Source organism: Cervus elaphus, chromosome 21, assembly GCF_910594005.1.
Source record: "Cervus elaphus chromosome 21, mCerEla1.1, whole genome shotgun sequence".
NCBI lineage: Eukaryota > Metazoa > Chordata > Mammalia > Artiodactyla > Cervidae > Cervus > Cervus elaphus.
The window spans coordinates 65,586,545-65,611,231 of record NC_057835.1 but is presented as its reverse complement, the minus strand read 5'-3'; the positions used below and the strand labels follow the sequence as shown (position 1 = coordinate 65,611,231).

Below are 24,687 nucleotides of genomic sequence, written 5' to 3'. Positions count from 1 at the left end.
TGTAAAAATTAAAAAAAAAAAAAACATTCTCAAGAAGTTTTGGGAGATATAGAAGAAAGGGATCTATCCTGGCCCCAGAAAATTGACAGTGTAATTGCTAGGATTAAGAAAAAACAAAACAAAAAACAGAGTAGAAGAAATTAATCAAATTTTCTTTACCTGAAAATGTCTAATCTCCCACCCAATATGTATAACCCTTATAAAATATTTCCCCAAATGTTTACCTATATCTGAATATCTTAATCACAGAGAGTTTAGTCCTTCACTAGCCAGCCCACTCTATGGTTAGAAAACCATCTTTAAACATCTTTCTTCTGGTGAGTGAAAATCAATTTCCTCATATGTGCTGGCCCTGGCTCTGCCCTTGAGCTTCACAGAAACTGTTAACCCTTCTTCCTCAGTCACATCTTCAAATATTTAGAAAGAGCTGCTTCATTACAACATGTCTACTCATTCCCAAACCAGGTCCAATACTCACTCATCTTTCACCCCTCACTCATTTGACGTAGTTTCCATAGCATTCATTGACCAAGTCTTCCCGAGTCTGCTTTGGCAGAGCAACCCAACATATGGCACCAAGAATACAAGACAATATTCCACATGTGGTCTGACAATTCAATCCGACGCGGAAAAAAACACACAAACATTAATGAGTGCCTTCTAGGCTCCAGACTAATATTGTTCTTGATCTTAACTACATTTCTATTAATGCACCCTAAAAACACATTAGCTTTGCTTATTTTAGCCCATATTCCAGACTACCATGACAAAAATGAGACCAGACTCTGTCATCCAGACTGTCAGTCTGCTCCTCTCCTGCCATTTCTACAGCCACCACAGTGCGGTAGGACAAGTTTTTGAGCCATGTGGACCTGGGTGGACCCTGTCACTCACCAGCTGAGTAAGCTGGAAAAACACCAGTTCACTTGCAATGTTTCATCCAAGTCTTTGATAAATAATAATTTTTAAAAGTCAAAGCCAATGACAGATTTGTGTGGGACAGATTATTCTCTGAAATGACAATAATCCAGCAATCCAACTAAAGCGTGACTGTCCCTCATGCCGCAGGAACAGAAGATGAGACGGGCTGGTTAGTGAAGGAAAAGAAGAGAGACGCACTAAATCTGTGCCAGGTACTTAACATGCATTACCTCATCTCCTAACAGCCTTGCAAGACAGTTCTACTGTTTTCATAAAGGGATATTGAGGAACTTAGGAATTAAGGAATATACCTGAGATCACATGGGCAATGAGTGAAGAAGCTGAGGTCACACAGTCCTGTCTCCCTGCTCTTCCAGCCGTTACACTGGGAGATGAGCAGAGGAACGATTCGTGTGGCCAAGGTGGGCGAGTGCACAGGATGACCTAAGTATGAAGCTAGAGATAAAGCTAGAAAGGTTACATTGAGGCCAAATCGCAAAGGGTCCATATTAAGGAGTTTGAACTTCCAAGCTGGGCTATTAAGAGTCAACCCCTACTAGCTATGATTAGCGAAATATCTGAGAATGAATTTCACAGATGATGATAGGGCTCTGAAGACAAATACAGCAGCATAAGTGGAGCATGTATTGTTTAGACAGGGTTGGGACGGAAGGCTTTCTGGACAGAGTGATTTAAATCAGAGAGAAAGTGATACAAATATCTTGGGGGAGAGCCCTCCAGGCTGAGAGACCCTAAGTACAGTTAGCATACTCACATTTGAGAAACATAAAAGGCCAAGTTTTCCAGCTAGGCTGGAAAAGGATTAACAAGCAAAAGAGGCATAGGAAATACAGCCCAACAGATGGCAAAAGCCAGATTATATAGGATTTTGTATTTTATTCTTAGTGTAACGAGGAGCCACTAGACAAAGTTTTGAGCAGGAAGTTAAGATGGCTCAATTTATTATCATTATTGTCATTCACTGAAATCATAATACATTAAATTTACAGTTCCCTCAAGTACCAATTCATAACTATCCAAAAGAGAGAGGGGGGTGGAAAAAAAGACAGAGAGAATGAGATTAGTTTGGCTCACTAATTCTCAGTAAGCCCATGCTGGCTTCTAATTCTTAGTTAAGTGCTCATAAACCAAACATTACTAATCTGTTCTAGAATCTTGCCAGTAACTTGGTCTGAGAATCCATTATTCCTTCTCCTCCCTGCCCCCAAATGCTTTTTGCAAACCTGTGATAGCTCCCCTTCCCCCATCTTGTGGCATGAAGCATGAGGAGTTAATAGGTAGATTGTATAGTACCAAATGTAAATGCAAAGGGACGAGATAGAGAGATGGAGAGAGACAGAGAGACAATGAATATAATATAAAAGCAGAAGGATTTGGAGAGACAGAAAAGAAGGAGAAGTCATCCAGGTGGGCTGCATGGGACACATGAAGGGGTCAAACTGCTTGAGGGATGAAAAACATTATTGCACAGAGTTCAAAAGAAACCACACTAAGTCAATTTCAACTAAAGACTTGAAACAAATATACACGAAAAGGTTATGTCTGTTCTAACTGGATGACAGGATTTGGGCTGAACTCTTCCTACCTTTGAAGTTACTTTCCTATACTATTGTTATATTTCTTCTATAATTTAAGATAGATTTTTTTTAATAAATAAGAAAATTAGGTGGGGGGAATTTATTTTCTAGACCAAGTAAAAGTCCATATAATCATAAGTCTCGAGACAATGAAATGTACATTTTCAGAAACTGAAATCAGACCCAAAAGAAAGACTTTTCTTTCTAAAACTTCACTAAAATTTTTTTTGTTTGTTTGTTTTTTTGGAGGAAGAATGGTGAATGCAGAGCCTAGAGGAAAAACTGCATAATCCAGAAGAATAAAATTCTGACAATAATTTTGTGACTCTGTTGGGTATTTTATAACACACAATTGGATGATGAAAGGTGAAGAGTCAGACCACAAAGGAAGCTGTCGGAGAGTCCTGTAACATGGCTCAAGCCTGTTGCCGGAAAGGGAGAGCATGGCGTAGTGTCTTGACCTGACCCCCATGATGGTTTCAGAGACCCAGGATACCCCATGGAGGAGAAAACACAAATTCTTTTTGAGAAAAAGGAAACAAAACAAATAAACGTGTGGGCATAGTACATACATATGCACAAAAACTAATCTAGGCAAAAAAAGAAAAAACACATTTAGTACTTTCCCTTCAAAACACATTTCCTATAGTTAGGCTTTAAGACATTGCTCATTTTAGGGCCAATCCCTTTAAAATTACCTGAGACTTTTTTGTATTTCAGATTTTCCCTAGTAAGTATTTGAATGAAACAGTTTCCAAAACAATAATAAAAATCTTTTTATCTTTCTTTCATCTGACATTCCTGATGAACTCTGTTTCTATACAATAGTATCAGTGTTTTTATGCATCCCCATTTCACTTTTCCTAAACCCCTCAGTACTTACTCTGTCACTGCTAAGACCAAAAATCTCTTATCTAGTATCTACCTATGATACACCACCAGCAGTGTCCCACATCTTATTTACTATTGATATAAAATGCTAGCTGCCTTAAACATAAATTCCACTTTAATATCTGTCCAAGATGATACCAATGATTGCCCAGAGGCAAGAAATGTAGTTTCTTAAATGTTTTTATATTCTCTCATTGCCTCTGTTCAAAGACTAAAATAATACCCAAATACAACTGTACAAGACTATACAGAATGCTTTTGATGGTTAGAAAAATGCCAGCTTTCCTTTTTACTTTTATTTACTTTTATTGTAATATAACTGACCCAGCTTTCTTCAATAATACTAATTCCTAAATATGATTCAAACCCAAATGATTAACTTCATACAAAGACACAACTTTATCTTGTAAGAAAGATATGGTCTTTTCTATCAAAGGAGAAGTTATAAGAAATAAAGAAGAAATTTAGAATAGTTGAACAGAAAGGTATATAGCTGGCTTGCGAATAAGATTTCCTAAAATGGTGGCTAATTACTAAACCTTTGTTCTTTTCACCTTCTGATTCTCTTTCCTCATAAGGATATTTTGGCGGGCTTTATCCTGGACATGTGCAAAAAACTAAAAGGGTGGGGGAAATAGTTACCAATCGTCCAATAAAAACTTAGGCGACATCCGGGAAAGACTGTAACTCTGTGGTCCTCAACCTATGAGGAGCCAGGGGAGGGAACCTGTATCTTTGGGCTAAAAACCCAGCAAACGTCCCACTTGATGTGCTTGCTCCCAGACCTCTGTCTGTAAGGCACCCTTCTGGAGAAGTAAAGACTACCTTGCTGAGCCATTTTCGATTGTCTGTTTCATTCCTGCAGCTGACACCATTTGAGAGCATTTCCAACAATCTAAATGCTTTAATTAGTATTTAAAAAAAAAATACTATCCCTGATAAATCTGTCTCACAAGATAACCCAGTGTGTACAATATTTTGCTTTGATAATATATTCCACAGAACATAATAATACACTCACTGGAAGGCTTAGGAATTCATTAAAGTAGTCCACAAGGAAATCATCTGTAGCCAAAGAATCTTCCTGCAAAAATATAAAAGCACAATATTAATAAGCTTATGCCAAGATGTTTTAAAATATGCAAATATTATTCTCTAATTTTGCTCTCGATAGATTATAATATAGAGTTTTCAATCTGTTTCAGTTAGTCAACAGTGAACCCTCCCTATAAATAGAACACAGTGTTACAATCTCTGGAAGGAAGAAATACAAAAACATCCTCTTAAAAGGCCTTGTTGCTATACTTGGCTGGAAAAGAGAACACATGAGAAATATAGCATGACACAAAAACAAACATCAACAAGTATAAAATAGTACACATAGTAAATTTCCCATGGATTTATCAAAAATATTTATTTTACAAAAATAAAGGCAGAATCAATAAAGATAGAATCAGTGTTTGGGGTTAAGATGAAATTCAGAATGAAAAACTCCATAAATTGCCTAATGAAAGTAATGAACTAAGTGAAGAAAATAACCCATTGATTCCTTAGAATGAGAATTTTAATAATCTGGGTCACGCTTCACTTTTACACGAAGCAACTTTGACAACACATGTGTTCTAATCATAAATATTGTATACACTTTTTTCCATGACTATCTCATCCACCAACACAGTTGCTTTTATAGTTGGCAAAATTGGAAAGTCACTGCCAATAACAAAGTCTCTTCCAAATAAAACACCTTATTTTATTAGCAATTGTTTCCATTGTGTCAAAAGCACATCATCACGTATCCTGTTGTATAGTATGTGTGTTGTTATTATTCATAATTACATTTCAGTTTCCCAAATCTAACATGAAAGTTGACACTATGACACAATGCTATTATTTCCACATGGCTGATTATTTTCTTCTTATACTGACCAATTTTAAAAAACTGATTGAAGTATAGTGTGAAAGTATAAGCAAGATATTATACTATATTAACACCTACTTCAGAAGTAGATTTTCAGGGTAATTTCTTTAAGTAATTGCAGTATCACAGTAGAATTATAAACAATCACTTACATGATTTATCAAAGAACTCAGTAAAATTCTGCACTGGCTAAGACAACAACTAAGGATTTAGTTTACTAAAAGTCTCAGTTGATTTAAATAACAAACTCAGGATCTCACAAATCTACTACCCTCATAGCAGTATTTTAGTAATACATGCTCAAACAAAATTCTCACTGGCAAAGGTCAAACAAAGCAAAGCAAGGCAGATAACATTTGGTGGAGGCTAAAAGGGTAACTTAATATGCAGAGTACATCATGCAAAATGCCAGACTGGCTGAAGCACAAGCTAGAATCAAGATCGTCAGGAGAAATATCAATAACCTCAGCTATGCAGATACCACCACCCTTATGGCAGAAAATGAGAGGAAATAGAGGCTCTTAATGAAAGTAAAAGAGGAGAGTGAAAAAGTTGGCTTAAAACTCAACATTCAGAAAACTAAGATCATGGCATCTGGTCCCATCACTTCATGGCAAATAGATGGGGAAACAATAGAAACAGTGATAGACTTTATTTTCTTGGGCTCCAAAATCACTGCAGATGGTGACTGCAGCCATGAAATTAAAATATGCTTGTTCCTTGGAAGAAAAGCTATGACCAACCTAGACAGCAAATTAAAAAGCAGAGACACTACTTTGCTAACAAAGGTCCGTTTAGTCAAAGCTATGGTTTTTCCAGTAGTCATGTATGGATGTGAGAGTTGGACCATAAAGAATGCTGATCACCAAAGAAGTGATGCTTTTGAACTGTGGTGCTGGAGAAGACTCTTGAGAGTCCCTGGGACTGTAAGGAGGTCTAACCAGTCAACCCTAAAGGAAATCAGTCCTGAATATTAATTGGAAGGACTGATGTTGAAGCTGAAACTCCAATACTTTGGCCACCTGATGTAAAGAAGTGACTCATTGGAAAAGACCCTGGTGCTGGGAAAGATTGAAGGCAGGAGGAGAAGGGGACAACAGAGGATGAGATGGTTGGACAGCATCACCAACGTGATGGACATGAGTTTGAGTAGTCTCCGGGAGTTGGTGATGGACAGGGAGGCCTGGTGTGCTGCAGTCCATGGGGTCGCAAAGAGTTGGACACAACTGAGCGACTGAACTGTTACTGTTAAAAGGGTAATTATCTTTTGACTTTAACCTTTCAGAGTTACTTCAATTTTCTGGACTTAATCTAGCAAACTAATCAACAATTCAATAAATATTTTTAGGATTTCCTGGGTAAATTTCCTAGGTAAAGGCATTGTGCTACAACAAGGGTGGCCAAGTTTTACACTACTGGGCTCATGATCAAAAATCCACAGGTGGCAAGGGTGAGTACTTGAAATTAGTTAACTGTAATGGAGCATGGTTCCTATTTTACTAAACTAGCCATTTTGTTTTTAACTTTTAGTTGTAAAACAAAAAGTGTACTTCATAAATACACATGGACCTAAATATCACCTAGTCAGTTACATAACCAGAAATTTCTAGAGAATCCTCAAATTCATATAGTCATTTCCAGATGTTTCACACCTCTAAGGGACTCTAACTCAGTGCTTTCCAAACCACCTGTGATGAAGCACCTGTTTTTTTTTTCCCTCTAATCAATTTCAGACAGACTTTTTTGGTAAAATACAGTAAGAATGAGTTATTAGAAAGTGAAATAAAAATATACATAATACAAGCCCAACTATTTTTATTAATAGTTTAAAAATATTTTATTAATAGCTTCCCAGGTGGCACTGTGGTAAAGAATCTGCCTGCCAATGCTGGAGATGCAAAAGATGTAGGTTCACTCCCTGGGTTGAGAAGATCCCCTGGAGGAGGAAATGGCAACCCACTCCAGTATTCCTGCCTAGAAAATTCCATGGACAGAGGGGCCTGGCATGCTACATTCCATGGGGTCGCAAAGAGTCGGACATGACTAAGAACATACGCACATTTTATTATTAAAGTCAATATTTTCGGAACTTCCCTGGTGGTCCAGGAGTTAAGAATCCGCCTTGCAATGCAGGGGATGCAGGTTTGATTGCCGGTCAGAGAACTAAGATCTCACCATGTGGCAGAGCAACTAAGCCTGCTCATGGCAACGGCTGAGCCCGTGCGCCATAACGTGAGAGCCCACGAGTCGTAACAAAAGATGCTGCCCGAGACATCGAAGCTCCTGTGAGCCACAACTGAGACAAGGCAGTCAAATAAATGAACAAATATGTAGGTTAAAGTAAATAAAAGCTAAAAGCAATACTCAGTCAGACTGCCATAAGGCTTCCAAGGGTTTACTCTCGATTTCTGAACTCAACTCTGAATGGACAGACGGGAGGTCTCTGGCAGCACCAATCCGCACACCCGACTCCAGCAGCGTGGCCCGGACCCCTGGGGAGCAGTGTGCTCTCAGCCCCTCAGGTCCCCTTGAGAGCCCACAGGAAAGGGCATTTCCTGGGCCTCCTGTCACATCCTCCATCTGCAGTTAACAACCGTGGACACTTAATGTATTATTCAAATACATCAAAATCTGTATTTCTTTTCTGAAGCTGCATTTTAATTTCTACCAATATTAAATATAAATGTTTCTGCTGGTATCAGGGCAGTTAGCTCCACAAGGGAAATAAGTGTGGCCTTCAAGCGCCATTTGCTCAGTCCTCGCATCACACTTGAATGAAAAGGCCTGCGTCTCTCAATAAATGAACGTATTTTCCCACTGCAGTTTCTAGTTCATTGTGTTCAAGTATCTTGTCACATCAGTAACAAAGTCCTGTGAACCTATAAGGATATGATAAACCCTTTAATCTCCAAATCCTTTAGTTTAAAAAAAAAAAAATTTTAAGGCCTTGATTTGGAGAAGCAACTCAGTTACTCTCAACAAATTTCCACAGTCCAGTCACTTGGCTGTAGTAAAAGGAACTAAGTCTCCATTATCCAGGTTTAACATCTTTCAAATAACCAATAAACTGGCGATGGTTAGTGGTACACTCAAGAAGAAAACTGAGTTACAATCAATTCCTCCATTACATCATTCCAAGAACCTGACTACAAAATTTGCAACACAGATTCTCTGCTGAATGATGCAATGGAAGGCAGGAACATTTTTTCAAAGTTGAATGCACCCTTGAAACCTGTTTTTTCATGTATTACAGGTGTGCCATCTGTGAAAGTGAAGTCAGCTTTTCCATTTTTAGTCCAAATTGCTCGAAACTTCTTCCTGAAAGAGGATTACACAAAATAGTTTATATGTGTATGCTAACAGGTAAAATTTTTTATTGATTAAAAAATCATTTTGCTGGGCCCTCAAATGACATAAATTACAACTTCTTCACCACTCTAAAAGATGCAAGATATACAAAGAAGATCTTCTAATGAAGGGAAAACTAGATAAATACAGACAAAAAACGTAGTCCAAAAAAGAATATAGTACCTGCCATAAGAAAATTACCACATAAAGTGTTTCCTTCAAAAGAAGGGAAAGATGTTATTTGGTAGGGGGAGTCAGAAAAGACTCAGGGGAAAACGGCATTTGAATTATATTTCAAATAACTTCCACGTTTATATCATGAAAGATACACATGAGAGGCAATAATGCAGAGAAAAGACAGACATGAGGAAAGAAGTGGTGGGAAGCAAAACACTGTAAAGGCAATCAGTTAGCTAATGGCACAAATAGAAAAATAACCCAAGTTTCCAACTTCCACACTGGCCAAAGCCATTCATCTAATTTCTAAGGCAGAATCCTAAACTGACACGGTTTAGACTGGGAATGCTATCAGTCACCAGGAGATCGGCATAAACCATATTTCCAGAATTATACTTATCAGGAGGGACCTATTTTGCTGCTTCTTCCTAAAATACGTATAGATTCTTCCTTTCCTTCTTTCTAAACAAGCCAATCACGAGACTAGAACCTCTAAACCAGTATGGCCGTGACACAGCGTGGTGTGCAGACAATGGAATTCATGGCCGAGTGAAAGTAGACCTCTTCAGATCGCAGGACAACCGGGAATAGTCAGGGATGGCTGGTGCTCCCAGAATGGTGATCCCTGGCTATGAGCAACCTTGTTTGGGACTCCTCATCCAACTCGCTTCCCTTGAGATGGTGATTTACGAGCCACATCCTGCGCCCAGACACTGAGTATAGCCAAAGAGTTGCTCAAGCTGGTGGACATGCATTTATTAGCCAGCTGTAGCACACACCACTGCTCTATGAAGCTGATGGAGGAGTTTCTGTTTGAGATGTCCAAGAAGACAGTTCACAGCCAAAGGTGCTGACAGCTTGGAGGAAAGAGGGAGAGGAGATCCTGGAAGGAAAATGGCCCCAAATCTTTGCCTTCCCATACAACAGATATTTCTGTCTGCTGGCAACTGAAGCATCCTTGTAGTAGTATACAAGGCAATCACCTTAAAAATATATGCATATACTGCAATAGAATTTCATCATTATTTTGAAATAATTGAAACACTTTATTGAGTTCTAAATTTGTTTATCCAAAGAATTTTTAACATCATATTTGTCATGAAAAGAGGGGGTACTATTAAGTTTAAATTTCATTTTCAACTTCTGCAGTTTTGAATGGCTGTTTAAAAAGTCTAAAAAATTTTAATACCTATTGGGAGATACAGTTTTTCACCAATTGAGACTATAAAAGAATAGTAAAAGATCAAACATTAAAAGCATTGATTAGAAATTACATATAGTTACTTTAAGAATAAGACCTAATGTTAAAATGTCATGTACATTCAAAAAGGAAATTAATAATTCCATTTACAATAGTAGGGAAAATAATGACAACCAAGAAGGCAAAGACTTGTACACTGAACTAAAAAACTGCTTAAAGAAATTAGAGAAGATATAAAAAAAAGGAAATACACGCCATGTTCAAGGATTGAAAGACCATATTGCTAAGATGACAATACTACCCAAAGCAATCTACAAATTTTAATACATTCTCTATCAAAATCCCAATGTCTTTTTTTTTTTTTTGCAGAAATGAAAAACTCATCCTAAAATTCACAAGGAATTTCAAAGGACCTTGAATAGCCAAAATAATATTGAAAAAGAACAAAAACTGAAGGATTCATATATCCTAATTTCAAAACTTATGACAAAATTATAGTAATCAAAACAAAGAGGTACTGGCATAAAGACAGACATACAGAACATTGGAATAGAATAGAGTCCAGAAATAAATCCTCTCTTAAATGGTCAAATAATTTTCAACAAGGGTGCCAAGACAATTCAGCAGAGAAAGGACATTCTTTCAACAAATGGTGCTAGGAAAACTGGATATCCACATGCCAAAAAATGAAGTTGGACCTTTTCTTTATAACATATACAAAAATTAACTCAAAATGGATCAAAGACCTAAAACATAAGTGCTAAAACTATAAAATACTTAGAGAAGACATAAGGATAAATCTTCATGACTTTGGATTTGGCAATGGATTCTTAAATATGACATCTAAAGCATGAGCCAAAAAAAAAAAAAAAAGATTTTTCATGAAAATTAAAAGCTTGTGAATCAAAGGACCCTACTAGGAAAGTGAAAGATAACCTACAGAATGTGAGAAAATATTTGCAAAGCATATCTGATAAGCGTTTAACATTCAAAATATATATAAAGAATTCTAAAAACTCAGAAAGAAAAAGATAAACAACCCCAAGTTTTTTAAACAGACAAAAAACTTTAACATTTCTCCAGAGAAGATATACAAATGGTCAATAAGCACACGAAAAGATACTCAACATCAGCAGCAACAAGATATCACTCCACATCTACTAGGATGGCTACAATTTTTTTTTAAAAAATGAAAAATAACAAGTACTGGTGAGAATGCAGAGAAACTGGAATCCTTGTACATTGCTGGTAGGCATGTGAAATGGTACAGCCACCATTCCTCAGAAAGTTAAATATATATAATTACCATTATAATCCAGCAATACATTTCTGGGTATATACCCAAAAGAAGAGAAGGCAGGACTCAAACAGATAATTGTTGCACCCCTGTGTGCGTAGCACCATTATTCACAACAGCCAAAAGATGGAGACAACTCAAATGCCTGTTGATGTATGAAAGGATAAACAAAACACGGTATGTACATATAATGGAATATTATTCAGCCTTGAAAAGGAATGAAATTCTGATACATGAAACAACATGAATGATCCCTGAAAATGTCATGCTAAATGAAATAAGCCACACACAAAAGGACAAATACTGCATTATTCCACTTATATGAGTTACCTAGAATAGTCAAGGGCTTCCCAGGTGGCACTAGTGGTAAAGAATCTGCCTGCTAATGTGGGAGGACGTGAGATGTGGGTTCAGTCCCTAGGTTGGGAAGATCCCCCAGAAGCGGGCCTGGCAATCCACTCCAGTATTGTAGCCTGGAGACTCCCACGGACAGAGAAGCCTGATGGGCTACAGCCCATAGTGTCACAAACAGTCAGACATGACGGAAGCAACTTAACCTGCACACACAGAACAGTCAAATCCATAAAGACAGAAAGTAGAACAACGGTAACTAGAGGCTGGAAGAGGGATAACAGGAAGTCACTATTTAATGGGTTCAGTTTAGTCGCTGAGTCGTGTCCAACTCTTTGCAACCCCATGAACTGAAGCACGCCAGGCTTCCCTGTCTATCACCAGCGCCGGGAGCCTGCTCAAACTCATGTTCCTTGATTCAATGATGCCATCCAACCATCTCATCCTCTGTCATCCCCTTCTCCTCCTGCCCTCAATCTTTCCCAGCATCAGGGTGTTTTCCAACGAGTCACTTCTTCACATCAGGTGGCCTAAGTATAGGAGTTTCAGCTTCAACATCAGTCCTTCCAATGAATATTCAGGACTGATCTCCTTTAGGATGAACTGGTTGGATCTCCTTGCAGTCCAAGGGACTCTTCAAGAGTCTTCTCTAACACCACAGTTCACAAGCATCAATTCTTCAGCGCTCAGCTTTCTTTATAGTCCAGCTCTCACATCCATACATGACTACTGGAAAAAAACCAAAGCTTTGACTAGACAGACCTTTGTTGGCAAACTAATGTGTCTTCTTTTTAATATGCTGTCTAGGTTGGTTATAACTTTTCTTCCAAGGAGCAAGCATCTTTTTATTTCATGGCTGCAATCACCATCTGCAGTGATTTTGGAGCCCCAAAATATAAATTCTCTCACTGTTTCCATTGTTTCCCCATCTATTTGCTATGAAGTGATGGGACCAGATGCCATGATCTTAGTTTTCTGAATGTTGAGTTTTAAGCCAATTCTTTCACTCTCCTCTTTCACTTTCATAGAGAGGCTCTTTAGCGATGGTAACGATAATCCTATATGCAAAACAGAAAAAGAGACAGAGATGTACAGAACAGACTTTTGGACTCTGGGAGAAGGCAAGGGTGGGATGTTTTGAGAGAACAGCATCGAAACATGTATATTATCTAGGGTGAAATAGATCATCAGTCCAGGTTGGATGCATGAGACAAGTGCTCGGGCCTGGTGCACTGGGAAGACCCAGAGGGATCGGGTGGAGAGGGAGATGGGAGGGGGGATTGGGATGGGGAACACATGTAAATCCATGGCTGATACATGTCAATGTATGACAAAAACCACTACAATATTGTAAAGTAATTAGCCTCCAACTAATAAAAATAAATGGAAAAAAAAGAAAAGGGGGGAAAAAAAGAGGCTCTTTAGCTCCTCTTTGCCTTCTGCCATAAGGATGGTGTCATCTGCATATCTGATAGTATTGATTTTTCTCCCAATAATCTTGATTCCAGCTTGTACTTCATCCAGCCCGGCATTTCACATGATGTACTCTACATATAAGTTAAATAAGCAGGGTGACAATATACCGCCTTGACAGACTCCTTTCCCACTTTGGAACCAGTCTGTTGTTCCATGTCCAGTCCTAACTGTTGCTTCTTGACCTGCATACAGATTTCTCAGGAGGCAGGTCAGGTGGTCTGGTATTCCCATCTCTTTAATCACAGTTTGTTGTGATCCACACAGTCAAAGGCTTTGGCATAGTCAATAAAGCAGAAATAGATGTTTTTCTGGAACTCTATTGCTTTTTCAGTGATCCAATGGATGCTGGCAATTTGATCTCTGGTTCCTCTGCCTTTTCAGTTTGGGATGATGAAAAAGTTCTGGAGGTGGATAGTAGTGATGGATGCACAAGGTAAATGAGCTCAATGCCATTGATATCATACACTTAAAAATGGTTAAAGTGGTAAGTTTAATTTTATGTGCATTTTCCACAATAAAAAAGATAGAAAGTTAAAGTGTTAGTCACTCAGTTGTTTCCAACTCTTTGTGACCCCATGGACTGTAGCCCGCCAGGCTCCTCTATCCATAGGATTTTCCAGGCAATAATACTGGAGTGGGTAGCCACTCCTTTCTCCAGGGGATCTTCCCAACCCAAGGATTGAACCCGGATCTCCTGCATTGGCAGGCAGATTCAGTACCATCTGAGCCACCAGGGAAGCCAAAGTTAAGTATATGCCAGAATCATGAAACAACATGGAGAATCTCAAGATCATCATGCTGAGCAAACACAGTTTTACACAAGAGAAAACCAACTGTATGATTCCATTTACATGAATTTAAATCTATAATCTATGCTACTAATCCATGGTGAAAACCAGGACAGTAGTCTCTGGGGAATGTAGGAAGAATCAACTGGAAAGAGACTTGAAAGGGCTTCTTAAGATTATGGACATGTTCTATATTTGATGGACGTTTAGATTACACAAGTGTATACACTTATTAAAATTTGTCAAATGGGACTCTCAAGTTTTCCATTTCACTGTGCATAAATTTTACATACAAAAGAACCATAATCTAATATTGAACACTAATTTTAGAGGTGATATATATCTCATCAATGTCTACAGCTTATACTCTGAAATGCATAAAAATAAAACAGATTGATGGATGACTGGTGAGATGGACAGAACAAGAAACATGAAAAAGCAAATGTAGCAAAATACTAATGACTGTGAAATCTTGGTGATGGGTATATAGGTGTTTACCACAGTTTCTTTTTCCCCTCTTGGCCACACAGCATGTGGAATCTCAGCTCCCTGACCAGGGATCGAACTCACATCCCCTGCCATCAGAAGCACGGAGTCTTAACCACTGGACTGCCAGGGAAGTCCCACCACACAGTTCTCTTAACTTTCCTATGTGTTTAAATGTATGCATTAAAAAATGCGATGGGGGGACTTATGTATAAGGAAATGACATCATGTTTCTCTGCATCTGTGGAGCTTTCCTAGCCTCCTGCATACTAAACAACAGATCCCAAATCACTATCATCACATCTAGAATAAATCCCTGGTCATCTGATGATCTTTTGACTACTATCCTGAGATCCCATGCACTACCAGTCAGACCCCTCTGGGACCTCTGCTTCACCCTCCTGTCCATACTGGGCCAAACCTCATCTTCCTACCTCTCCCTTACCCCATTACAGTATGGATCAGTCTTCCTAGCAACACCACAATCAATATAAGAGTTCCACTTGTCTCCCAATCTCCCATCTTTCTCTAACACAAAAAAGGATTTAGGATGAATGCAATTTGGCTCCTGCCCAGCTGTCCAGCCTCATCTCATAATACCATGCTCTAGCCATTGCAATTTTTTTTTTAATAGTTCTGCACCTTTGGGCATGCTGATTGTTCGACTGTGAAAATCCTTTCTCCTCTTATCTATCTACCTACCCCTTTTCTTCTCCAAAAGTTACATCTATGTTTCCCCTGTCATAACTTTTAATACTTCAGACTCTTAATTTCTGTTTAGTCTCGCACTCTGGGTTGTAAACTTCTGGAAGAAAAAGACTGCTTCTTATTCATTTAAAAAATTCCCAATGCTAAAAGAATCTGAAAAATAATACATACACACACACACACACACACCCATATACATACATACACTGAGGCCCACGTGGCTCAGTGGTAAAGAATCCACCTGTCAATGCAGGAGAACGAATTTGATCTCTGGGTCGGGAAGATTTCCTAGAGGAGGAAATGACAACCCACTCCAGTACTCTTGCTTGAAAAGTCCCATGGACAGAGGAGCCAGGCGGGCTACAGTCCATGAGGCTGCAAAGAGTTGGACACGACTGAGTACAGTCCATGAGGCTGCAAAGAGTTGGACACGACTGAGCAGCTGAGCATGCAGGCATACATAAGTATAATCTGAATCATTCTGCTGTACTCCTAAAACTGACATAATATTTTGAATCAACTATACTTCAATCAAAAAACTTCCCAGTGCTTTATATAATAGATACTTACATTATTGTTAAGCAAATGTTGAATGATTATACCAAAGACATGAAACCTAAAGAGAAAGACTAATAACCTAAGACTCTAATAAAACAACACTAGGGAGAGCCCCTGGAGAAGGAAACAGCAACCCACTTCAGTATTCTTGCCTGGAAAATCCCATGGACAGAGGAGCCTGATGGGCTAAACTCCATGGGATCACAAGAGACAGACATGACTTAGTGACTAAACCACTACCTCCAGTAAAATAAAAAGGAGAGATGTTGCCAAAAAAGGAAAACAGAAAAAGAGAATATAAGGGGAAACAAACGCCACAAAGTGGCTTGTTGAAATTATATATTACACAGATCAAAGGCATTTCAGGAACTTAAGAGCTGAAAGCCCATTTATCAGATCCTCACTGGACTGCAAAACTGCATATAGTATTATTAATATAGTATATGAAGCAGGAAGCAAATAAGAGTGGCTCATGCAATGAAAAGCAAAAGCATGAATCTCCTTTTATTATGAAGAGTTATTGTCACACATTACAATCAGCATCTACTGAGCAGTACTTTTCCATTTGGTTTCTATTCTCACTCTCTTTCCTGCAGGAAACTCTGAAAGGCCTGGGGAAGGTACAGGAAGCTGTCAATTCCCTTTTTATCCAATCACACTGTGCTTCATGCCGGGCTGGACGAAGCACAAGCTGGAATCAAGATTACTGAGAGAAAAATCAATAACCTCAGATATGCAGATGGCCCCATGCTTATGACAGAAACCGAAGAGGAACTAAAAAGCCTCTTGATGAAAGTAAAGAGGAAAGCGAAAAAGCTGGCTTAAACTCAACATTCAGAAAACTAAGATCATGGCATCTGGTCCCATCACTTCATGGCAAATAGATGGGGAAACAATGGAAACAGTGAGAGACTTTATTTTGGGGGATTCCGAAATCACTGCAGATGGTGACTGCAGCCATGAAATTAAAAGATGCTTGTTCCTTGGAAGAAAAGCTATGACCAACCTAGACAGCATATTAAAAATCAGGGACATTACTTTGCCAACAAAGGTCCGTTTAGTCAAAGCTATGGTTTTTCCAGTAGTCATGTATGGATGTGAGAGCTGGACTATAAAGAAAGCTGAGTGCCGAAGAATTGATGCTTCTGAACTATGGTGCTGGAGAAGACTCTTGAGAGTCCCTTGGACAGCAATGAGATGACACCAGTCAATCCTAAAGGAAATCAGACCTGAATATTTATTGGAATGACTGATGCTGAAGCTGAAACTCCAATACTTTGGCTACCTGATGCAAAGAGGCAACTCATTGGAAAAAAACCCTGATGCTGGGAAAGATAAGGCGGGAGGAGAACGGGACGACAGAGGATGAGATGGTTGGATGGCATCACCCACTTGATGGACAGGAGGTTGAGCAATCTCCAGGAGTTGGTGATGGACAGGGAAGCCTGGTGTGCTGCAGTCCATGGGGTCACAAAGAGTCGGACACGACTGAGCAACTGTACTAAACTGTCTAAAAAGCCAAGTAGGACTTTTTCAGTCAATTCATTGGCTTGGGTTCAGTCAATTCATTTGGCCAAACATCCTATGGCTTTCCTCCTGTACTAAAGTCCTGGATACAACATGATATCCTAACGTAAAAAAGTGTATTTTACACTCTTTATCATCTTTCCTCCCATGCTACACCTTACAACTGAGCAGCTAGGTATAGTATACACCTTACCTATGATTAAAAGTTTCTCTTAATCTTAATGCACTTTTTGTTCAAAATGCACACAAACATAAACTGCTTATCCTTGTATTGTTTCATATTAAAGGTCACCTCTCCAACCAGAAGGTATACAATTTGGGGGAAGAGCAATGGACAGCGTGTGTCCCCAGTAGTGCCTAATACAATGGTTAAGTGCAATTAGGTGCTTAACAATATACTTGTTAACTAATGTATTGATGGAACCGCTAAAGCAGTTTCTGCGGTTTCAAAAAGCATTAGAGAATCTGGTTCCAACCAGAGAACTGGACTCCGCAGAGATGGAAGTATTCCAGACAGCCTAACACTCTCCAAAGGACCTCCAGGACCATCTGGGTTTCCAAATGACTTGGTGGAGACACTTCTGGCACCTCACTTGGCACCCTCCATCCACCTGTTCCTGTCCTCCACCACCTCCACAGACCTCCGCCCAGCATGCCAGCCAGCTGTGCTCTCATAGTTCCCCCAACCCCACTGATGTGCAATCAGCTATATTCACAATCTGAAAAGGTAAACACCATGTGGTCATTAATGTTCATGTAATTAGACACTTGTGCTCACAAGAACTGGAGCATATGCGTCTTTTTTGCATATTACATGAGAATAATGAGAATATCCTCGGACTTGGGAAATGCTCTGTGTTTATAATAAATTCATTCACTCTATAAAAATAACAGAAAATGAATCTGAACAGCCTAAAGATTAGCTGAAAATCAGTACTACTTTTAACAACTAAAATATAAAAAATATTATGTGAAACTACAGTGTCTCTTAATTTTATTCAGCATATGGAATATGCAGGTGTACTGAATCACAATATGAGTCCTATAGGTGCTCACAACTTTGTTAGGAAATTGCAAAATTTACAAACAAAGTTAAAATATATGCAAAGCGATGTGTCTGATAAGAAACAAATCGTTCTAAATGTTATTCTCTCCACTGAAGACAAAGGCCTCATGTAAAGGTTAAAATATTTTATAGACATACCTAACAGCATCATTGACTGAGAAAACGCAGTAAGAAAAAAGTTCCTGTGAATATTGCTAACTGCTAAGTCACTTCAGTCCTGTCCGACTCTGTGCGACCCCGTCCCTGGGATTCTCCAGGCAAGAACACTGGAGTGGGTTGCCATTTCCTTCTCCAATGCATAAAAGTGAAAAGTGAAAGTGAAGTCGCTCAGTCGTGTCTGACTCTTCCCGACCCCATGGACTGCAGCCTACCAGGCTCCTCCATCCATGGGATTTTCCAGGCAAGAGTACTGGAGTGGGGTGCCATTGCCTTCTCCGTCCTGTGAATACGGACGCTCTTTATTTTAGTATAGAACTCTGCTGCCAATAATGAAAAACCAAAATAATACTATTTAAATAACACAGAGGTTTATGTTTCTCGTGTAATTATAAGCAGTGCAGAACTGGCACAGTGGTATCCCAACCTATCAGGAGCCCAGGTCTCTTGGGTCTTGTGGCTCTGCCATCCTCAAGATGCCACTTCTACCTCATGATCTAAGATGACTGCTTCAGCTCCAGGATCACACCCTCCTTCCAGCCAGCAAGAAAGACTACAAAGGGCATGTTCTTTCCCTTTACATTTATCTGAGTGTCAGAGTCAGAATGACCCAGGTTCTAGATGTGGTCTGACCGGTTTTACCAGCTGTGTGACCCAGGGGTTGGTTATTCCATCTCTGTAAACATCAGCTTTCCAGAAGTAGGACACAGTGCTTCTGCTTAAACTTCATTAATCAAAACTTGGTTACAAAACTTGGTTCTGGGAAGACTCAGGGCTGGTGCACTGGGAAGACCCAGAGGGATGGGATAGGGAGGGAGGGGGGAGGGGGGATCAGGATGGGGAACCCATGTAAATCCATGGCTGATTCATGTCAATGTATGGCAAAAACCACTACAATATTGTAAAGTAATTAGCCTCCAACTAATAAAAATAAATGAAAAACAAAACAAAACTTGGTTCTGACAAGGGAAGCCAGAAAACGTTAATTATTTTGGAGAGCAATATGTCTTGTAGGTACCGTGGAAAACGGTGGAACGGGAAACCAGAGATCTCAGTCACACAATTCCTTTCTAAAAATATTAATGAGAAAAAATACTCTTACACTTTGGGGAAAGAGGAAGAAATATTATGTGCAAGACATACGGATTCTTTCATCTATAGATAATGCTTGGTGAGTGATGAATTTGAGGATCTGGTCACAAACTGGTCATGACTGAAAGCTGCACAGGGCTCAGAGGCAATCTGGATGATTTTAGGCTGGAAAGGTTTCACAGAGATGAGCTGGACCTGGAAGAATGTCCAAGATTGTGAAATGGATGGGGGAGAGCATCCGAGACAAAACTCAACAGTAAAGCCAAGGAGGCGAGCAGCGCAGTTTGGCTGGAGCAGAGGGCGTGTGGAAGCACTTTATAAACCAAAGACAGTATGAACACTGTCTTCATCACATAGACAGTATTGGCAGATAAGGTTAAAGAAGGTTGAAAAGTTGCAGAAAAGATTCTGCATGCTAAAGGGAGGCTTCTGACATTCTGGCTCTGCCAGTTACTAGACGTGTGGCCCCAAACCAAGTCAGTGAGCCTCTGTGAACACCGACATCCTCATCTGTGAGAGGTGAGTGTTAGTCACTACCTAACAGGGTTGTTCTGAGGTTAAATACCACCATGCAGTCAGCATTCAATAAACAGGAGGTTAAAAAAAAGGTCTGAGCAACTGAGTAACATGGCAATTTCTTAAAGAGTTAATAGCAATTTGATAGCCAAGGTAGAGGAGATGGGAGAAGGAAAAATCCTAAAGATAGAGCAAAGTCATAGCCAGAAATTCAGGTGATGCACAGGAGTTTGCTCTTTGTGCCTTAGGCAAAGAAAAACTGCAGTTGGCAGAGTGAACACTGGAGGCGGTGATATCAGCCAGGACTACCGCCAAAGTCCGAGCTCAGGGATGAGGGCCTGAATAAGACAGTAGCTGTGAGGATGGAGAAAAAGATCTGGCTATGAATGGAACTTGGGAAATGACTACAGGTGGGAGGTGAAGAAAAGGGAAGAAAGGTTCTGACTTGGGTGATTGAATAGCCAGTGACACTATTAACCGGAGTAAGAAAAAGAGGAAAAAGGACAGAATAGGTGGTAATTAGTTCACTTCACACTACTGAAGTGATGCAGGGACATCTAGATGATGAAGGCGCCCAGTAACCCAGTAGATACAGAGTTCTGACATCATAAGAGGAGTGTAGACTGGAGGTGTGTAGGTTTGGGAGTACTGAGAAATAAGCGTGGCAGAAACCATAGGAGAAGAGGAGTTCTCCCAGAGAATCCTGAAAAAGGTCTATACTTTGATGGTAAGAAAAAAGACAGGCCAGGAAGGGAGGAAATGAGAGATGGGAGAACTGGGAGACAGTGGAATTAAAAAAAAAAAAAAAATCAAGAGAAAGAGGAATGGCTAATAGAATTTTCAAGATGGCCTCATTAAGTTGCCATAAGCTGGGGAAGGACGTGCGGAGGTCAGCAGGCAATTCAAATGTTAAGGGTGATGTCCTTGGGTGCCTGTGAGAGACTCTGTGCTAAAGTTGTACGGGAAAAGGTTATCTCGAAAAATGCCTTCCTCTTGTCTGCGTGAAGAACACTTCAGGAAGCAGCTTAAAGAAACTTGCTACTACACAGCGTGATGCCAAGGCAGCAGGAAGATTGTTGGAGTTTCTGGCACGCTGTGTGTGCCTCTGTTTTGGTCTCCCCCAGCGGTGGACCAAAGATCGGGAAGAGTGAACGTGGAAAGTGCTAGCAGACGCAAGGTAGCAGACAGCCTCTACTCTCAGCCCCTACTAGACTGTGAACTTTTTGAGACGTATCTTTAGCATCTAGCACCACACTTGAATATAGAGGCACTCATGTTTGTTGAGTAAAAAGCCAAAAGCAAATAAGATAATTGACCAACAAGAGAAATAAGTGCTGTAGGACATAAGCAAATAATGTAGAGAAGTCATTAGAACTCTTGGAATCAAGGCTCTGTATGAATGAGGCTTTGCTGCCTCCTATCTTAACGCATTACCTGGGACAAGTTCTTAAATAAACAGAGGGAATCGCAGTAGAACCCACTACTCTACATACAGCACTCACCTAAATGACAACAGACATAATGTACTTGGCTAAGTAGTTATTACAGCTCAACTCTCCAGAAGTCTGAGCTGAGACTATCTGGTACATTTTCAAAAGAATTATAACTGTAAACAGACCTTGTGTTATTAATCAATGCCACCTACTAAGGTTTACTGTAACCAAGAACTGCCCAGCCCTAACACAATAAAACCATGGAGATGAATCTACTCTCATGGAGTCATCAACAAACTTAGCAAAGTTGAATGAGGCCATTTATATAAAAGAACTTTTAACAATGAACAGCATCCACCATGAAAAATCAGTTGGCCCCTTCTTAAAAATGTACCTGTTAAAAAACACATTCTTGAACCCAGCACCATTGTTATGAAACCAAAGCTTACATTATAACTCATTTGGCAAAAAGAAAGGAAAAGAAACATCATTTCTAAAAAGGGATCTATGATTTGCTACTTTTAAAAAGCCAAGGTGGGGGGGGGGGGGGGGGAGTAGCCCTCTAAATTCTACTTACAAATCCTTCTTCTGTAATAGTTGGTGGCTCTGAAACAAAATAAAATATTACATTATCTCACTCAAATCTGATTTCCTTTTAAAGTAAATGAAATAATTTGAGACAGTACTCAGGCCTGTTTTATACGTGGGCAAGCTCAGTAAAACTCTTGGCCCTCTGTTCGCTCTCTGCACATGGATTGAATTTGAAGTTGGAATTCAAGGTGGAAGTGGGGAGAAAGGGCCTCTGGAATCCAGCTTGGTCACTAATCGACTGCGACCCCCAGAGTCAACCTTAATAGATGGAGGCCTCCATAACTCCCGCTGCAAAACGGAGAATTAAGCAACATAAAATAAGACGGTGCCAACGAGGCACTGGAAAGGGGGGGTGGCGGGTTAAATTCCTAACAAAATGCGGTGAGAGGGCTCTGGAGCCTGTGCTACCAAGGTGAGGGAGAGGGGTCGCCCAGGGGGCAGAAGGAAGCCCAGAGGCGGTGCGCGCTGGGACCGCCCCGCGCGCCCCGGCCCCGACCCCGGCCGCCCCACCTACCGACGGTAAGCCTCCTCTCGGGCATGCCGCCGCCTGCGCCCCGCGCCCCCGGCACCCGCGGGGGCCGTCAGGACGCCTCGGGCGCGGGCCGTCGGGCCCCGGGAACGGACGCCGACGCGGAGCGGCGCGCGCGGCCCCGGGCGGCCTCGCTGCTGTGGCCCTAGCGCGGCTCCAGTTGCTATGGAGCTGAAACAATGCGGGCGCCGAGCAGCGGCCCGTCACGCGCCTTTCGGAGGGTGGGGGTGCTCCCGGGGCCGACGAAGGGACGCGGGCCACCCCGGTCCGTCCTCCTCCGGGCCAGGGCCCGGCGCCGCCGCCAACGGCTTACGGGACGACGTGCGCCCCAACCCCGCCACCCCGGGGCCCTGGAGACGTGTCGCCCCCCAAACTCAAACCGGCCGGAGCCTCGTTACTATGGCGACCGCGGCTCAGGCTGGTTCTCCCCTCTCCGTCCACAGTAAGACAAGACCCGCTTCGAGCGGGTGCCGCAAGTGGAGGCCACACGGCCCGGTCCTGAAAAGAGGAGGAAGACGAGCTTTCTTGGTACTAAAGGAGCTCTTGAGCGCATTCACAGTTATATGAATGCCTGTGTAAAAAGTTAAGTGTTCCGGTACTTTTAGGAACCAGCTCTTCCCCTACGCTTTTGCTCCAATCGGTTAGGGCAGCCCAGTTCTCAAGATAGCTAGCTATTAAGATAGATTTTTACAATTACTGGAGGAGACATGAAGAAGGGATAGTAAACTGAGGGTGCCCAGAGTGTGTGTACCCGGAAAAGTTATGACAGAGGAGTTTAGCAGTGAAATTTGCAAAAAAGAAGAACAGTATTTATAATTAGGGGGAAATGAGCGTTTTTAGCAATGTCGTGGCTCAAAGTTCCTTCCCAGATCTCTCCCCCTGGGAGGTTCAAATCAAAATATCCAAAAGGAAATTCACATTATCCCCCATTTCTTGTTTTTGAATTCCGTCTTCTTCCATAAATTCCATATTCAGTAAGTGGTACCTTCACCCACTAAGTGACTCAAAGCCGGAAACACCACATTCACTCAGGCACTAGGTCCTGCCAAATCTACCTTAAAGTGTTTCTGGAATCTGGAATCTTCTCTGTCTTGTAACAGAGTCCTAGCACAGCCTGCCATTCGGGTTATTGTGAAAACTTCCTAACTTGTTTCTCAATCATTGCTTCCAGCGAAGTTCCCCTTAAATCCATTCTCTGAGATGAAAGCAAAATTATCCAAATGCAAATTTGACCTCCATGAATCCTGTTGCTCCATTTTTGCCTCCTAGGGTCTGCAGGTGTGTGAGTGCTTAAGCAAACAAGAGTGACAATGGGTGCTAGTCCTACAAGAAACTATAACACCTGCTTAGTTATATTTATTGCCTTTTCAATAGGACAGGGAAAGGACCAAAAAAAAAAAAAGCAATAAATCATTAACTTGGCCAAACAAAATCAGCAGGCCAGATGAAGTCAAGGGAGTAGTAAGGAGAATGGAAAGGGGACATGTGAGGGACAAATCACCAAGGGCTTTCTCGGCCCTCCTAAGAACTCTAGCGCTCATTCTGAGTGAAACACCAACTATGGGAGTTTTGAATAAAGAAGTACACAATTTTACTTTTATTTGAAAATGATCATTCTGAGTGCCGTGCAGAGAATGCAGATGGGCCAAGCAGTAGCAGGCAAGAGCAGGTGGCTCAGAGCAGGACCGCAGCAGTAACAGGTTTGAGATGGACTCAGATTCGGCATATATTTTAACAGTAGGGCCAAGAGGATTCCCTGACAAAGTGGATGTGGGAATGAAAGTAGCTGAGAATAACTCCAAGGTTTTAGCCATGAGTAGCCAAGAGGATGGAGCTGCTATTCGTGGACCACAGGTGGGAGAGAGGTTAAGAAGCCCATTAACCATCCAAGCAAAGATTTTGGGTTTGCAGTTAATATAGAAGCCTGGAATTTGGGAGATATAAGTTGGAAAGTTGACATACAAACAGGCTTGTCAGTCATCTGCTTGCACTGATTTGTCACCTTCAACAGGGAAGTCCTTCTGCCTTTATCAGGCTAAATTTTCTCATTCTTTAATAC

The 24,687-nt window shown here is 40.7% G+C and overlaps 1 protein-coding gene across 1 annotated transcript in view; it reads right to left on the bottom strand.

Annotated features, from left to right (window-relative positions):
• RGS22 (regulator of G protein signaling 22) overlaps positions 1-22,730 on the bottom strand; it is a 144,737-nt gene extending 122,007 nt beyond the window's left edge. The window contains exons 1-3 of the mRNA XM_043880463.1: positions 22,614-22,730; positions 22,086-22,114; positions 4,432-4,494 (exon numbers count right to left, since the gene is read on the bottom strand). Coding sequence (XP_043736398.1) covers positions 4,432-4,494; positions 22,086-22,114; positions 22,614-22,638 — 117 coding nt within the window. The 5' untranslated portion in view covers positions 22,639-22,730. The remainder of the gene's footprint in view (positions 1-4,431; positions 4,495-22,085; positions 22,115-22,613) is intronic.
• Between the last annotated feature and the right edge of the window lie 1,957 nt (positions 22,731-24,687).